The sequence below is a fragment of the Dendrobium catenatum genome, unplaced genomic scaffold, assembly GCF_001605985.2.
Source record: "Dendrobium catenatum unplaced genomic scaffold, ASM160598v2 fragScaff_scaffold_721, whole genome shotgun sequence".
Taxonomy (NCBI): domain Eukaryota; kingdom Viridiplantae; phylum Streptophyta; class Magnoliopsida; order Asparagales; family Orchidaceae; genus Dendrobium; species Dendrobium catenatum.
In genome coordinates, this window is record NW_021319183.1 from 71,876 (window position 1) to 89,985 (window position 18,110).

Below are 18,110 nucleotides of genomic sequence, written 5' to 3' on the forward strand. Positions count from 1 at the left end.
GAAATGGCAATTTGAAAAGTTGAATAATGCATCACTCCAAACAAATCCCCACATCAGCAGTTTTGGAATATCATATCATTTTTTTATAGTCATGCAAGCATCAATATCATCATTGCACAATAATCAATAATTGGAATTTTATGTGGACTTATTTGAGGAGTATAGTACTACTCTATGTACAGCCAAGTAAATGTCTTTAATTGATAAATTGTTCAATACAAACACTTTCTTGCAGTTTTAGAATCAATAGAGACCATGCCAAAAACGGAAAATTCCAAATAAACTATAAATAGACATCAATAAACATTTAGCATTCACTCCAACATGCCTGTCCAATCAACTGTCCTCCAAAAACTTGCCTAAAAGATGGAGCATCAGGCAATGTAATTCCTCGAAATATATCCACCTATAATGAAAACATAAAAGAGTAAATTAAGCACATTACTTGAGAAAACAAAATCTTTGGAAAAACAAGTACTAGTTTAAACTTCCAGACAAAATTCAGTATGTGGATATTACTAAATATGTATCTTCCTATTGCTGTACTTAATGTCTTTGACCAAACAAGACAAATTATACTTTCCTCTTTGATCTACTAATGATGGAATTAAGTGTTAAATATTAATTGTTCCATACTTATTTAGATGAGCAGACAACCAGATGGAAATTTAGATCACTAAGCCAAAACAGAAGCACTAGAAACTCAGATCACTAAGTCAAACCAGACTAGAAGAAGAATATAGTTTTTGTAACTATATGTTGTTAGTAGAATTTTGTAATCATCCTCAACTGATTGAGATACCTTGTGATCGAGAATAACATAGAAAATAATATATTATCCCAAATGATAAAATTATTATTTTGCTCTTGACTCAATAAAATTCATAATTTATACTTTAGCAAAAAATTTCTCCTATTCAATATTTGGTTGAATAAGGTTTATTTTATCCTAGGATATAGATGTCCATAGGAGACACCCTTATGGTTAATTATATCTCAAAGGTTTGTTACTTGAGAATACTTTTGATTAAACTAATAATTTCTTTAGAGTCATTAAAGTATTGGTTGAAGTTATCATTTTTTGTATTTGAGAAATTCTAATTCAACGATTTGGTCTTTGAAAATTTCAAGGGAGATGTGATCAACTTTAAATAAAATTTTAGGAATGAAATCCAGAGGGAGGAAAATATAGGAGCACTTGATTCTAAGAAACTCTTTTGTGCTCAAACTATCCAATATTGAGAATTGTATTTTAAGATTAGATTTTTATTTAAGTTGATTAATTTGATTTAAAAAATAAGGCTTATATTTCAACAACATAGGTTGAAGGAAATGCTCAAAAGTGAAGGCTTATGAGGTTACTAGAATCAACCTCAGCCTCAAAACCTAGAACTAATACGAGGACTACTGAGGGGAAGTATCTCGAACATAAATCAAACAAAGTGCAAGGGACTTATAAACCTACACCTCACATGAGATATAAGTCAACCCAACCTCTAAATTTGCAACACTGTCTGGAAAGGGCTATGAGCTAAACCCGCCTAAAAACTTTTAAAACCATGAGGTCTAGTCTCAATGCCATGAAGATTATGGAGGTTGTTTTGATTTAGAATATAGGACTATAACTTGGCTTTTAGACTAAGATGCCTGATCATGTTAGTATGCATATGCTGACTCACTAAATGCATATTTTTTTATTTAATCCTTATGTGAGGGCATCTAAATGAGATATATTGGTTATGCATGATCATTTTGTTTTAAAAATTTGGCTCATTAGAATGAGTCATGCAAATTTCTTTTATTTAGAAAATTGGTTATCCTATGATTAATTTTAGATTGTTTATATGTTAATTGGTAAAAAAATTAATTTTATTTTAAAAGCCTACCGCGCATAACAAAGTCCAAGCCACTCCCACTCAAAATAAATGAAGAAATCTAAAAAATGCATGAATTTTTTTATGCACACTTAGTAAATAATCAAAACATGTTTAAATGTACAAAAACTAACTAATGGAAAAGTAATTTCCACAACAACAACAACAACAAGCCTTTGTCCCACTACGTGGGGTCGGCTACATGAATCTTTTATTGCCATTGTGTCCTATTAAAAGTCAAATTCTCATTTAAATCTAATAAAAAAAATCATTTCTAAATTTTCTAACCAAATCTTTTTAGGTCTACCTCTACCTTTCTTAACATAAGTCAAATCTAATACCTCAACTTTCCTGACAGGGTCATCGGAAGGCTTCATTTTAATGTGGCCAAACCATTTAAGGCGACTCTCTCTAATCTTATCTTCCACTGGAGCTACTCCAACCTTTCACGTATATGCTCATTTCATATCATATCTCTAAGGGTAAAGCCACTCATCCATCTAAGCATCGTCATCTCTGCAATACTTAACTTAGTATTATGCTTCTCTTTTAATGGCCAACATTTGGCACCATAAAGCATGGCAGCTGAGTTGTCTCCCTCATACAACCCAGTTATATTTTTGTAGACTCAGCCTGTGAGTCTTCTAGCTTTGGCTTCTAGATACATTTAGGGCTTCACTTAGGAGGGTTCATTCTTCTAGTTCAGCTTTCATGTAACTATATCCTACAAGCTTAAACAAACTTCCTAAGTCTATTAAATACATTTGAAAAATATAAAAGACTCAAACCTGCAAAATAGAAAGTGATTTGAAAGTCGTTTAATATGTAAAGCAAAGAGAAACCACAAAATTGTTTAGCATTTGAAGTGTCAAGTCTTGTTTCTATCTTATTAGTCGTACCTTCTTGGGGGGTTTTAAGCAACACCTATAAACAAATAATGTTAAATAATCAGGACTTATTTTTAAGCCCTCTTGGACATGGCCATTTATAGAAACGAGTATGCATATCTCTATCTTATCAACTTAAGGACAAATATCCAAAACGTAGACAATCCAGCAGGTATCAAACCAAACACAATAAACACATGCACAAAAAGAAAAAAGACAAATCCTAACATGCATAGGAGCTTTACACCTAAGTGTGTGCTCTGACTGTATGGTATGTCACACTAAAAGTAATATTTTAGGATGTTCTCACTAAACATTTGCAAGAGGTTGTGGCCTAGTGTATGTTTTTGTGCTAATGATATTCTTCTTGTAGATAAGACTAGAGAGAGTTAAAGGTGAACTTGAATAATGGAGGTCAACCTTAGAGTCTAAAGGTTTTCGTTTGAGTAAATCTAAAACCGAATATATAGAGTATAATTTTAGTAGTAATAAATCTAGTGGGGGATTGTGACTTTGTGCGATCAAATCATTAATAAGAATACGTGTTTTAAATATCTTGGATCGATTGTTCAGAATGATGGTGAAATAGATAGGGATATTATAGTAGAATTCAAGCTAGATGGTTGTAGTAGAGGAATGTATCGGGTTTGTTATGTGATAGAAAAGTCCCCTCAAACTTAAAAGAGAAAATTTCATAAGATAGCGGTGAGACCTGCAATGCTTTTTGGTGCATAATGTTGGTCATTAAGTTAAGTGATACAGAGATGACGATGCTCAGGTGGATGAGTGACTTTACCAATAGAGACAGGATACAAAACGAGCATATGAGTGAAAAGGTTGAAGTAGCTCCAGTGGAAGATAAGATTAGAGATAGTCGCCTTAAGTGGTTAGTTCATACAAAATGAAGGCCTTCCGAGGACTCGTTTAGGAGAGTAGATATATTAGATTTGACTTATGCCAAGAAAGGCAGACGTAGACCTAAAGAAACTTGATTAGAAAATTTTATAAAATATCTTTCTTTATTAGATTTGAATGAGAATTTCACCCTTAACATAACACAATGGAGAGAAAGGACTCGTATAGCCGACCCCATGTAGTGGGATAAAGGCTTGATGTTGTTGTTAGTGGTGGTGGTGATTTTACTTTAAAGTTGTTTGTGACTCAAAACTTTTATTTGATTAGTATTTATTTCATATTTAGAAGGGTTTTGAAGAATTCATAAAGCAACCACAACTTATTTTGAAGTAAGCATGTTGCTTATGGAATCCCAAGTCTAATGATGTAGGCATTTCACCTGTATGGTGGAATGATTTATCATTATATAAAAAGAAAACTAAATGATTTTTAGAGTTATCTTAGAGTTTGGATAAGAGAGAAATATCCACCTAATAGGGTAAGGTAAACATGCCTAAGGATTTAGCTTAGAATTTTGTGAAATTCACCTAATTGGATAAGGTGAATTTCAACAAAAAGAGGCTCATAAATGACATCTAAAGATTATGCTTTAATTAACTTGAAAGGAGAAACCACTTGTTTTGTTAAGTGAAAGGTTACTAGAGTTTGATTCTAGATGAATTAGAGATTATCTATTTGATTTGGATCAAATAAATATATTTTGACTTTGAGGCCAAAGAGAAAGAAACTATTATTGGATTTGGGTCCACACAAAGGGCCAAGGTTTAGAAGCAAGTGGCTAAAAGATCATCTACTTGATTGAGGATTAAGTAGATGAAGATGATAAAAGATCAAAAGCTTTAGAGAACCCCTTTAACTTTGGAGCTAAGGAGAGTATAAATTCCCTACAACTTTGTGGTTGATTGAAAATAGGAGGAGACTTATAGGTTTTAGGCTATGGTAGGGAGTTCTCTTTAGCTTTGGAGCTAAGGAGAAAGAGATGATTTTCTATGGCTTTGAGGCTAAGGAATTGGGAATTTTTCTAGGACTTTTGGAGTTCATAGAAATGTTGGAAGATTTGTAACTTTGAGGCTACAAATCAAAATGGGTCTCTTTCAATTTTTGTGTTCAAAGAGAAGTGATCATTCACTTAATTTGATATAAGAAAAACGATGAAGCTAATATTTTAAATCTTAAGTTTAATGACAAGAGAGGTCACCAATTAATTTTACCTCAACAGATAAAGAAGATGATTTACAACTTTGGAGTTATAAACCATAAGAGATCATTGAAATTTTATGTTCAATGAGAGATGCGTGATTTGCTTAATGTGAATGAAGCAAATATAAGAGAATGATATATTGAATACTACAAATCAATAGAGGTTTTTTGAAGTTTTAGGTGTCCAAAGAGAAGTGCTCATTCACCCACTAGGGTTAGAAGAATGAAAGGGAGGAAGAGTTTTGATAAAGGGAGGTAGGGTTTTGATAAAGGGAGGCAGGGTTTTGATTTTTATGTTTTAGGTGAGATTATTATTTGATTTTGACTCAACAAATGCATTAAATGGGTGTAGGTTTGATCCCTAAGATTTGCTAATGGTCTTCTGAACTCTCCAAAAGTCATTTGAGAACTTTTATGTGAGTTTAGGAAAGATACTAAGCAAGAAGATTGAAGGATTTCCTATGACTTTTAGGCTAATGAAAATGAGGAATTTTCTATAATTTTTTGCTTCATAGAAAATAAGTGGAGAAAATGCAATTTATGGGTTACAAATTAGGAAAGGTTTCTTTGAGCTTTTGATGTTCAAAGAGATATAATCACTTGCTTAATTTGGGCTAAGCAAAGAGATATAATCACTTGTTTAATTGCTTAAAGACTATTTAAGAATTCTTTTAACATCAGTCATATGGTAATCTTTGGGATCAGTTTGAAATCTAGAACAGAGATAAACACTAAATATAATATCAAGTCTATTGGTAATCAAGGAGTGATCCAATTATCCCTCCATACTTCTTCTGATCAACTGATTTTCCATTTTGATTCTTGTCTAACTGAATAGTAGGGCTCATAGGAGTGTTTATTGTCTTAGCATTATTCATTTCATATTTCTTAATAATGTCAAATATGTATTTTGATTGACTAAAAAAAGTTTCATGATCTTTCTGCTTTACACTAAATTCAAGAAAATAGTTTAGCTCTCCCATCATGCTCATCTCAAACTCTCATAATTTTTTATAATTTATCACAAAGATTTTTATTTGTAGATCCTAAAAATATATCATCAATATATATTTGAACTATGAGTAGGTCTACTCCTTTCTTTAGGAATAGGGTGGTATATACACTACCCTTAACAAAGACTCTATCTGGAATGTGTTTAACCTGATGAGGACATCGACAGACGCTACCGACATGTTTATCGCCGGCGAAACCGCAGATCGACGGCCACGATTCAGCGCCTCTACTTTTAATTCAGATGTCATGATGTATTTTCATTTTATTTTATTTCATTTGCAGTCTTTCCATTTTTACCCCTGTGGGGAATTACTTTGTTATTATAGCCCAGAGGGAAATTTCGTACTTTCTCTTTTTATGAGTTGAGACCTATATATAGTGGTCTCATGTGTTGTATTGAGGTTAATGAATATTTTGAATGAAATTTGTTTTGGTTATCTTTTTCTTCTTCTTCTTGTGGAGAGCTAGAGAGGAGAACAAGAGCCCAAGGTGAGGGTGAAAAGCAATACCCGCCAGTCATTGGAAGAGTCCGTGACTCGTGGTCTATCCCCATCATCCGATCCCTTTCCTTCTCCCCAACCCGCCAGCCCTAGGCCCCTCTTAGCCGCCGGCCACCCCACCTTCCACCATCCATCGGTAAGCCTCAACTGTCGGCCTCATCCCCCATTCCCCACGAATTCCAATTTTGAAAATTCAAAATTTGAATTTCAAAAACTTTCCAATTTTGGAATTTTCAAATTATAAAAGTTTTAAATTCGTTTTCATGATGAAATTCAAATTCTAACAGATTTCATCCTAATCCTTCTTAAACCTCCTGTGCTAATTTGGAAGCTAATCAATTGCTCCCACACCAATTTCCCCCTCTTTAAGCCGCCGGCCTCACCCTAGGTGAAGCCCCATTCAATGCACCAGTTAATGCATTGATTACCCACTAATTTGAAATCAATTTCAAATTAATTCCCCCCATATTATCATTGAAAACCTGAAGTTTAATTTCAGGTTTTGAAATCACTCTCTCCCTCTCTCTCTAGAGCCCGCCGACCTCTCCTTTAATGGGCCACACTAATGCCCATTAATTGCCCCTTAATTCTATTGATGATTTGAAATCAATTTCAAATTTGCTCCCTCCAAATTACTCAAATTCTGAAGTTAATTTCAGATTTGTGTAACTCTCCTCTTCCCCTCTCCTAACACAAATTTTCTCATCCAATCCACCCGCCCCCTTCCTTCTCTACTTTGGTCAACCCTCTCCCCACTCCCGCCCTTGGGAATTTGAAGCAAGAGAAGAAGAAGACGACGCCCTTCAACCCTCACTTCAATGTTGAATGGCGGATCCCGAACTTGAGTGGGGTCTTGTATTCAACGCCGACGGAAGCATCAACATCCTAAGATCTCCGTGCTTTGACGTGGGATTTGAAGACGACACCACCGTTGAAGAATATTTGGAGCGAGTCGTCCCGATTCTTGCAAGCATCATCGACCGACGATTTTTAAGCTACGATTGGAGCTTCGCCGGCCACCCACTACATCCATCTCCACCGACTACCTCTCCACCAACAAAGTTCTTCGGCGCCATCTTTGTAGTTGTAATATCTTTCATTATTTGGCTCACCTTTCTCCGCTAAAGCCTACAAGTAGTTGAGTGAGAAGACCTTGAGGTGAACCTCTCATTGTTAAGTGTTGGATTATGTTACTTGTACTTTGCATTTAATATTACCTTATTTTTTGAAAGGATAGTCTTGGTTATTCTCTATTGCTAATCTTTGGCCTAAGCAAGTTAAATTTTTCAAATTCTTAACTCTCTCTTGCATGATTAAAATAAATTTATAAGGGCAAAACTTAAAACAATTTTCTTTCTCATTTCTAAATGTAACTCCTAGTAGTTTCACATCATAACCTTTCATATTAGGCTTTAGGTGTTTGCTTCAACCCATGCAAAGCCTTCTTTAGTTTGAATACATGATTAGAGAATTTAGAGTTACGAAATTCTGGGGTAGCTCAACATATACATAATCTTTAATTAGCCCATTGAGTACTTTTGACATCCATTTGATATAGCTTAAATCTTTTAAAGCAAGCAAAGGCCAAGAGTACTCTGATTGCTTCTAGTCTAGCTACTTGGGTAAAAGTCTCTTCAAAATTAATCCCTTCAACCTGATTATACACCTTAGCTACTACTTTAGTCTTATTTCTTACTATTGTGCCAAAGTCATTCATTTTGTTCTTAAAAACCCATTTGGTTCTTACAACACTCTAGTATTTAGGTCTACTCACCAACTCCAAAACATTTTCAACAAATCGTCCTATACGATACAAATTGTATAGTATGATTAGTTCATCTTGCATTAATTAATTAGCCATTTTAATCATTTTCTAATTAGGTGATCATACAGTACGATTAGTTCAAAAAATCCAACTTCTGATATTAAAATTAACTCATTCCTTTGAGTGTGTGTGCGCATGATTTTCAAGCTTAGTAACCACCAAATATATTATTTGAATAAAAAAAAGATAAAAATACATAAGAATTGAAAATACACACTTTTCACGACATACTTAACCCTAGTCTAAACAATCTTGACCAGATCAAACTTGCAAGTATACGATGGACCTAAAATGTTAGTGCATATAAAAAATATATATGCACTAATAGCCGTTAACAGGAGATAGCACAGTAAGAAATCTAATAATATTTGTTATCATCAAAACCACAGGACTTGAGGTCCATATTTGCAACAATCTACACCAAATGATGAGTAAGAATGGGTTTTATCCTAAAGAATGAAGCTTTATTTTCCCTTGGAGAGATTCCAAGAACGCTATGTGTGATGCTGATTTAAGCCTAACTGGTCCCAAGTCAAATGAAACTACCATTTTTTAATCCCAATCCTCTTCTCCTTGCAATCGTACCTCACAAGCACTTTCAGACCACGTGAAATCCATGAATAAAAAGAAACCATAGTGTTTGGCCATCATAAATTATATATTATTGCTCATCTCATAGTTCATTGTGGCTATTTTATGTTCTTGTTTTTATTTATGATATTTTGCCACGACTAAATATAACAATCAGAAACGGTAAGTTATTACTTTTAAATATTTCAGTTATTATGCCTTTTGCAAAAAAAGGCCATCTATTATAAATAGAAATGCAAGGGGAATGTAATAACATTGCTTGATTATTAAAAAATATGAAGAGTTAATCCTCTATCCCTCTCCTTTGGATTGAGATCAGCCTCTCTCCCCACTTTCTTTTATTCTTTTCCAAAAGTCATATGAGCTTGAGAAAAAAAACTTGACACCAGTGAACATTAATGCCAATGGTCTGATAATTTGTTGGGAAAGCATTATGGAATATGTAGGATAATGTAGGCTGGGACTTTATGTAGAGTTTAGGATTTCATGAGTATTTCAATGAAGAACATTTATGCATGCATGTAAAATAAAGTTTCAATAGTGAACTAAGAATTAGGATTTCTTCATGAAATCTAACAAAAATTCAGGCAAGAAAATATAAAAGAAGAGGTAATGATGAGTAAAATGAGAAATGAGATTAATATCATGCACATCAATCCCAATACCCTAATTATGGATTCTCATCTTCCTTGTGGCTTCTCTTGAGTAGAAGAGAGAAAAAACAATAGCTTTGCATGTGGTGGGAACATCGAAAATGATGAAGTCAGCCTTGATGGTGTATCAGTGGTTGTCTTTCTCCCATGTGAGTGGTAGCGTAATCACTCCTTAAGTCTCCTTTCATTTAGCATAGAAATCAAGGAGTGGCCCAGTGGTGGGCCGCAACCTAGAAAAATCTAGTTCATTTTTCAAAAACATTTTTAGAATGATGCTAACCAAAGTTACCGAACTTCTCATATCGATGAGAATATTGACAATCTAATAATCGATGATTAGGGCGATCACGACCACAGCATCATTATAAGGGTTGCTGTTTGCTGCCCTGTCTACATTAGTGAATGTGATGACCTCTTCTAGTCAGTCAGATTAACTTAAACTCAGTCTAAGTGCTTTTGGGTGTACAAAAACAATTAAATTGTATTTCAATTTAGCAAGTCTCTAAAATATCAAATTAACCTCAAGGGGCTCTAGAAGTAAGATATGTTCAACAAGAGAAAAATCTTCTGGAGTTCCATCAGCGTTCCATATTGATTTTGGCTGCAGTAAATTTCTGTTTCCATGCGGAAGTAGTAAACAGGTTAGCTGCCACAAAATACCAATTAGAAGATAGTTCCTTCAAATCTATTTCCGTAAAAACCCAACAGCATATAAAAACATAACGAAAGAAGTGGCTACCTTAGACAAGGCAATGACATTCACTTGATGGACAGAACCATCTGTGTAAGGGAAACAATTTGACGAATCAGAATGGAGCAACAGATAAAATTCATTTTCACTAAAACCAACGTTACACTCCTACAATTGCACGAGTAAACCCATAAACTACCGGCCACAATGAAGATGATATTGGACTTACCTCTTCTAAAAATCAATATACAACTGTTAAAAATATGATCAAACTACTTTTTACAAAAAAAGTGGGTGGGCAGATCTGCATGAACTCAAATATTGCGAAAACATGTAGAATGAAGTAAGCTATTCTAGGAGGAAATAATACGTGAACCAAGTCAAATAGTTTGCTCAATGCCAGAAAAGATTAAAATTATTGAAGCTGTTCCAAGTAGCTTTATATTTTGTTCAAGTGAATTTGGTGTGGCTCAATGTTCAAAATGTTGGCAGCTATTTTACTAAATGTAAGTTTTTTTAGTTTTGAATTTAATACAATTAAAAGAAGTTCTAACTACAACTATGCTGTACTGTGATATTTTGATTTCAGGTTTTACGAGAAGTTTAAATTGAAGTAATTCCCACAACTCCATGCAATATTGTGCGTACTCATTCTAAAAATAGATGGATGAAAAACAATGTGTCGAACACAGTATCCAACACAACATCATATTTGACATTAAACAGTGGCCCCTAAAGGTGCATGTGCTTATTGTTTCATCCCAAATAGTCATGCTACGGCAAATGATGAGAGACTGATTGAGCTCAAATAAACAATTACAATTATAAACAAAGTCTATATTGGAAATGCAATAGTAGGTTTGGACGCTTTAAATTTTCTTTCAAAAGAAAGATATTTATACCATATCCAAAGTAGTCATGTTGTTTCAATTGAAACTCTGGACGGTTTCCTTCCTCTGAATTAACAGATCCAGAAACTTCAGCCTGCCAAACATAAGGATTTGATGATAACTACCAGCAGCAAAGGCAATTAGGCTATCATGCTGCAAATTTTAAGAAGTTTCATAAAGCTATAAACACATTGAGAATGAGAATTTTATTTTGGTGAACCAAGTATTTTTACAAAATAAACAGGGAAATTTCATGACATTACCCCATAAAAATGATGTAATGGAAAATATTCATCTTTATGTTACATTAGAAATGAAAAAATTATTCCATTATTGGCAAAGAAAATTATAAAAGAACCTTAAATTTGCACATAATCTAAACAATTAACTATTTTTTCCCATAAAAGTGATGTAATGATGCGAACTGCATGCACAAATTCAACTGAGAGTACATCAATACAACCAACCATTTATGTGACCAATAACCACTAATACCACAAAAATGTGGGTCATTGGGGTAGATGGTAAGTTGACTATGACTCCAAAATCCAATTAGAGGCTCAAATACCAGAAAAAATAAAACAATTAACTCAATAACAAAAATATAATGGAAAAAGAGTATCGAAATAATAAATGGAAGAGTAAGTCCAGCCTTTATTGCCTTCTATGTAATACACTTCTCGCCTACTACTTTATAGAAGAGATTCATCATAACTTTTGTTGATTTTGACTTGGGCTAATGATTTGAGTGACATTGTAATGATAGGGGACAAACGGACTTCTTCATATTGTTCATTTGTGCACAACTAATAGAAATAACAAAGGAAGCTAACCAACTAAAAATCTTCCATCCTTTCTACAGAATACCTTTCCATTAAGGAGCTCCTTGGTTGGTTGTATTATGATTGTAAAGTAAGCGCAGAGGTTTTGAATATTTGGGTGTTTGGACGATGGCATTTCGAATGCAATATATTTTGATAGTGCATTTAGAAATCACTCTCAATCATTTTGAGTGCATTTGAAATTCGCCCATTTTGAGCGAATTCTAATACACAACTTGGGTAAAAGTGATGTTGGCCGGCCATCGCCACCCTCACAATCGACCATTTCAAATCAACTTTTGTTCCAAATGCACAATTATTTTACTTGGCATTCCCTTCAACAAAACCAAAAAAATTAAATTCCTCCATTTGTAGTGTCCTCAACAAATAACTCAAAAGTATTTTCATATATTATTTTTACTTTACGTTGCATTCATTTTTCATCAAGCTAAACAACCCCTAAGTAGATCTCTAGAATGAAGAAGAAATTCACTAAGCAGGGCTAAAAGTCATTATTATCATATTAAGCTTTGAAGTGCCACATATGAATGTGAAAAAGCCAATTGTTTTTAAAATACCATTTCGAAGCTGAGGTGAAACCCAAATGCATGCATCGATAAAAATATTATTAAAAATTTTGCATTCCACACAACAAATATTGTGATATGATCACTAACAACAATCAATGTTAAAGGGTTTACAATCATATAGGATACCTTTTAGAACTATAAAAATCAGTTAATTTTGCTAATTTTTACGTCACAATATATGAGCAAGCTTCAATACCCAGCTTAACCATTCAACAACGTAAATAAGGAAATAAAAGTAAGGTAAGATAAGTGTACCACACATTCCATGAAAGAATTAAAGAGCCAAGAAGAAATTGATTTAAGGAATATGCATGAAGCATATAAGATACCATCTTGCATGTGTGATAAGTTCACCAAAAGCCACCATTATGTAAGTTATATGTTTTGGTCAATAAGCAAAGCATACTTTCCTTGGTCAAATGAGCCATATAATATGCAAAAAAGAAATCCATAAGAGGAAAAAGTGAATATCCTTAAATTTCACAAAAAAAAAAATCAAAGAAGAGTGCTCCTACCAAGCCATCCCAGATGATGTAAAGGCCTTCACCAACTTCCCCCTCATGGACTACATAATCTCCACTACCTATAAAAGAAGGTAATGAATAATATATATATATATATATATAGAAGTTTATAAATAAAACATGGACACACAGATATAAAGAAAGATTGCAATTTTAAATAGATAGTTGAGGATATAAGTAAATCCAATACACATATGAAACATTCACAACATCAAAAACAACAAGGAATATGTATCTATGAGCTCTCTAACCTCCTGATTCTAAACTAGTAAAGCTCCTCGCAGCCAACCAAGAGATTAAATAGAAGTGAATAAATATCTACTTGCACTTATAGTTCCTGTAGTGCTGAAAATAGTCATGCTTCCTGCTGCCAACTTCCAACTTGAAGTCTTGCAATTCTTCAGTAGTAACATACTCGCAGACAGATTCTATAGCATTTTAGTTTACTAAGAAACATATTACCAGTGGAGTCGTGCTCTGCACCTCCCATCATACCATAACTCATGTGTAATTTCGTTCAAAACACCTGAGAAGATTGAGTGTCTAATGTTACTTTAGAAAAATATCCTTCAGGCCCCTCTTCAAGATCACCTCAACTTAGTCTGCAATAAAAAAGTGATGACAGCCTGCGATCCTCTTGTGCATTGCCCTCCTATAACGTACTCGTCTCTCCTCCCTCATAAGCATTGTGTTGAAGATGTAGGAGGATCCTCAATTTTAAGAGAAGTGTCATATGATAAGGCAAAAGAAAAAAAAAATATTTATCTTCTCATACAAAGCAATAAATTAAAAAAATATATATATTCCAACTAAAATGATTTCTCCTTTTTAAGCTTCGTTTTGCACTGGTGCAAGTATGATATGGAATTCTTTTGAAGTGCATTACGACAAATTAAAACTATATTTTGGGAAAAAAAAAGGCAGAAAAACCTCACTTAGTGAACCAGTAGATTGGAAGAAGAGAATAAGTGTAATTTACACTTCAAAGGGAAGAAGAAAATAAATGCCATATCTTCTTTTTTTTTTTTTTTTGAAGAAATGCAATATTGCATTAAAAAGGAAAGAAAGAACAACCTAGTACAAACTAGAACCAAAGAAAAAACTAATGGTTTCTTGATCCAACAGGGAAAGAAACCTTATTAAAAGCCTATTTGTTAAATTAAACTTACCATAATTGAAATGAGACCCACTATTTCCTATTTTAAAACCCTTGGGGTGGAGGGGATACCAAATATAAAAAAACAACATGTAAAGTTGATTAGTATCCCAGAGTTCCCAACCGGTTAAAAAATAAGACCTAGTATCGATTACATAATCAATTAGAATAAATTTAGAAAACAAATAAGATGCTAAAATAAAGCAATATAAACTGAAAAACTTTAGAAAGAAATTACAAGTATTCACTAATAACCAAAAAACTCCTAAGAAAACATCCAAAAGATTCCTTAGGTGCCACTTCCAAAAGTCGAGACCATAATCCATAACAAGTAATCTGAGATACTCTTTGCTCATAATTTGCATCATCAAGTATCTCCTGAGAAGTTCCGTGATGTTGTTTCCAATATAAGAATGAGAAATCATTAAAGAGCAAAAGGGCAGAAACCCCTCTTTTTTATTTTTAAACTGAGATTTGCCTTTCTTCTACGAGGATAATCTTCCGCCGGTCCTAATGTTTGTAGCTCTTTGAAGAGTTTGTGCTTAGAAGCAGAAGAATAATCAATAGAAGACGTTATCCCTTTGGCTAACACAGCCTTTTTAAAATTCAAATTTACCTCGGAGGGAAGAGTAACAAATTCAGTTACATTTTCTCCAGCACCGTCTAAAGGAACTTCAGTTACACCAAATTCCACGTTATAGGCTGAAGGGATATCAACATACGGTTCAGAACCAGAATTAGCCGCAACAGCATCCTCTTCTATCACCTGAATTTGAGCAGCTATGAATTCAAAATTTGAATTTTGAACTTCTGTTATTCCAGTAGCAGATGCCGACTCAGCATTAACAACTTCCTTATCTCCATCCAGGATTCGTGCAAGTTCAACTTGTGAATTTTGAACTTCTGTTATTCCAGCAACAGATGCCAACTCAGCATTACCAACTTCGTTAACTCCCTCCAGAATTCGTGTTGCTTCAATTTCTGAATTTTGAACAAAATTATGAATAAACACATCTTGATCGGCAATCAATTCATTTGAACTGTCCTTCAGCTTATTATCCAGAAATTGAACAGACTTGCAAACATCTTCTTCAATTAAATTTTTCTCCAAGTTAACCTTGTTAACAAAATCTAATTCAGCCTCCATAATATCATTTCCTTCATGAGATAGAACACTGTATTTATTGGAATCTTAAAGATCTGATGTAATCTTATCATATACAATATGAGCAACATTTTCCTTAATTACTTCAAGATTCCTACCCGAATTCATCTAAACATGATTACTCTTAGAGAGAAAATCAAATTTCTTCTCATCAAATAACGTTTTTTGCCTTCTTCTGTTTTTAAACTTTACATGCATCCAAGGCCCATGAGAGTTATTATCAACTTGAAAAGAACCTTTAGCAACTTCATTATCAACCATATTCAGTGAATTAGGGACATTTGGACATATATAATCTTTAATTCTTTATGTCCAATCCTTCCACATTTGAAACAAAGAGATGAAATGTTTTCATATTCAAATCTTAGAAAAAACCTTCCATTAAGTCCTTCAACCCAAATGCCACAAGCTTAGAATTTAATTTAATACGAACACAAGCACTAGCAAATTCCCTTCTTTCCCATATAAACATACTGCCATCTAATAATAAAGGAGTCCCAATTCTAGAAACTATCTAGTAATATTGGTTTCATCCCAGCAATGTAGAGGCAAATGAGGTAGACGAACCCAAATGGGAGAAGAAATCCCATCCATGGAGATAGGAGAGAAGTTAGGAGACCATCTATCTAAACCAATGATAAATCCCCCAGCATACCAAGGTCCTCCATTAAGAACTTCCTTCATTGCTTCAAATGATTGAAAAGAACACAAAAGCTAATCCAAACCAAGAGAGGTTATATGAAACCCTCCAAATTTAGTCCATTGCTTCCTTAATTCAAGAGAACAGATTGAAAAAGGCAAGTTCTTACATAGAATTTTTACCAACAATGAATATCTCAAAACTTGAACATTGGCTTTTTCATTTTCCATATCAAGTTTGACAACATTAACATCCTCATTTCCATCAAAAACTTCATTGAAATTAATTTTAATATGTGGTTTTTTAATCCACACATTAGAACTATCCATTCCAGATGAAGAATTACCAACACCAACATCATTCATCAAAGAATTATTATCTTTGCAACCCGAAGAAGAAGCTTCCATATCATTAGGTTTAGTGAAAAAATCGATCTATTTGAGGATGACTTACTGTTGAAGTCAGAAATAATTTATTTTCCTTTTCCTGACCTGGTACAATCTTCTTCAAGGATACTAAACCTCCCTCTCTGATTAACAGAGGAGAGTTCATGAAATTGCGAGAAATGCTGCGATTGAATGAAAATCTACCTTTTGAATCCAACAGAGTTGGACGCGCGGTAGATAATAAGTTTGAGGAGTTCCGTTCATCCAAGGATGATCGGCCACCTTCTTCCATCTTCAATGTTGGCATCCGAAAAGTTCTTCAAATTCCTTCCTCTTTTTGTGGACCTTCTCTCTCCTCTCAAGATCTAACCAAAGAAAAAAACAGATGAGTGTAATTGCGCTCCATCTTCTTCCATCTTCAAATGCCATATCTATTTAGATCAAAGAAAAAAAACAGATGAGTGCAATTGCGCTCAATCTCCAATTCTATTCAAATGAGCAGATTGTAGTTTATGCTTAAATGTTGCTATAAATATGAAAACCACTTCCTACATGATTCAATCCATTTGATCAAGGATACAATGATTCCTGCTCAACTGGTATTTGTGCAGCAACATTCAGATAAGGCATTAATCCTAGCTCTGGGTGCTACTCAATCTCATCGGTTTTATATCAACTCATTAATCAATTTTGTTAAAGTGAATCCAAAAACCACTTCCTACATGATTCAAGCCATTTGATCAAGGATACAGCAAATGGTTTGTGCAGCTACATTCAGTTAAGGCATTAGTCCTAGCTCGGATGCTACTCAATCTCATCAGTTTTATATCAGCTCACTAATCAATTTTGCTAAAGTGAATCCAATTAACACCAACCTCTAGTCTTTTAATATAAATCTGGCCATACAGTTCAATCAACAATGGCATTGGTCTCAAACTTCATCAGCCAATCATTCAATTTAGATTTCATCATCGCAACTTTTGGTGTTTTTATTCCAATTGACACCAATCTTGAGTTTTTAATATAAATCCGGCCATATAATTCAATCAACAATGGCATTTTTCTCAAACTTCATCAGCCAATCATTCAATTTAGATTTCATCATCGCAACTTTTGGTGCTTTTATTCATTCATCATCGTTAGAGGCATGTTTTTTCAATGTGAATGTCATGAGTGACCAAAGCTGCTATTGATTAGGGAGTGTTTTTGGTCCAACGTATTCAAAGATGACATGGTTCATCCATTCCCCGTAGAATGTGCAAGGTAACAACCCTCCTCCAAGAGTTGATAAATGCCTTACAATGGGTAAAAGTGAGCGGCCCCCTCTTTTTCACCTGTATGGTAATATTGTTGAATTAGTTTTAGGCCTTCTATATGGGTGCCAGCCATTTTAGTATTAAAGTTTTTGGACTCTGTCGCCAAGATCTTGGGATTGAATGTCAAATCTATGCTTCTACACTCAACACCCGAGCAAAAAAAAATGGTTTAGTTCTTCTTTGCCTTCACATTCAGCTATTCAAAAGTCCTTTTAGGGGGTGGGGGTTTCATTCATTGGGTATGAGTATTGTGCTAATCTTTTACTTTCTTGATTGTAAGTGTATGGGAATAGAAAACAACTCGGGCAGAAATCAGCCCCCGGCGACAATCTCAACCGGTCCGAAACCATTTTTGGGCAGTCAGCGCTTGTTATTTAATTACAGTCGAGAGAAGTGCTAGACAAATGATAAAGAATCCCCGAACCAAAAGTGAAAAAATAAAATAAAATAACAAAAACTAAAATCATAGGTC

The 18,110-nt window shown here is 34.0% G+C and overlaps 2 protein-coding genes across 3 annotated transcripts in view; both read right to left on the reverse strand.

The window, feature by feature from the left end:
- Positions 1-18,110, reverse strand: part of LOC110094120 (acyl-CoA thioesterase 2) — an 86,981-nt gene that overhangs the window by 68,545 nt on the left and 326 nt on the right. For both annotated transcript variants that reach the window (XM_028696236.1, XM_028696237.1), the window contains exons 3-7: positions 12,967-13,034; positions 11,053-11,134; positions 10,199-10,239; positions 9,980-10,105; positions 329-406 (exon numbers count right to left, since the gene is read on the reverse strand). In XM_028696236.1, the coding sequence (XP_028552069.1) occupies positions 329-406; positions 9,980-10,105; positions 10,199-10,239; positions 11,053-11,134; positions 12,967-13,034 (395 nt within the window). The remainder of the gene's footprint in view (positions 1-328; positions 407-9,979; positions 10,106-10,198; positions 10,240-11,052; positions 11,135-12,966; positions 13,035-18,110) is intronic.
- Positions 13,103-18,107, reverse strand: LOC114579982. Its single transcript, XM_028696238.1, has 2 exons — positions 13,567-18,107; positions 13,103-13,501 (listed from the first exon to the last, which is right to left on the reverse strand). Exon 1 carries the CDS (start codon positions 15,276-15,278, stop codon positions 14,556-14,558), a length of 723 nt encoding a protein of 240 aa, XP_028552071.1. The 5' UTR covers positions 15,279-18,107; the 3' UTR covers positions 13,103-13,501; positions 13,567-14,555.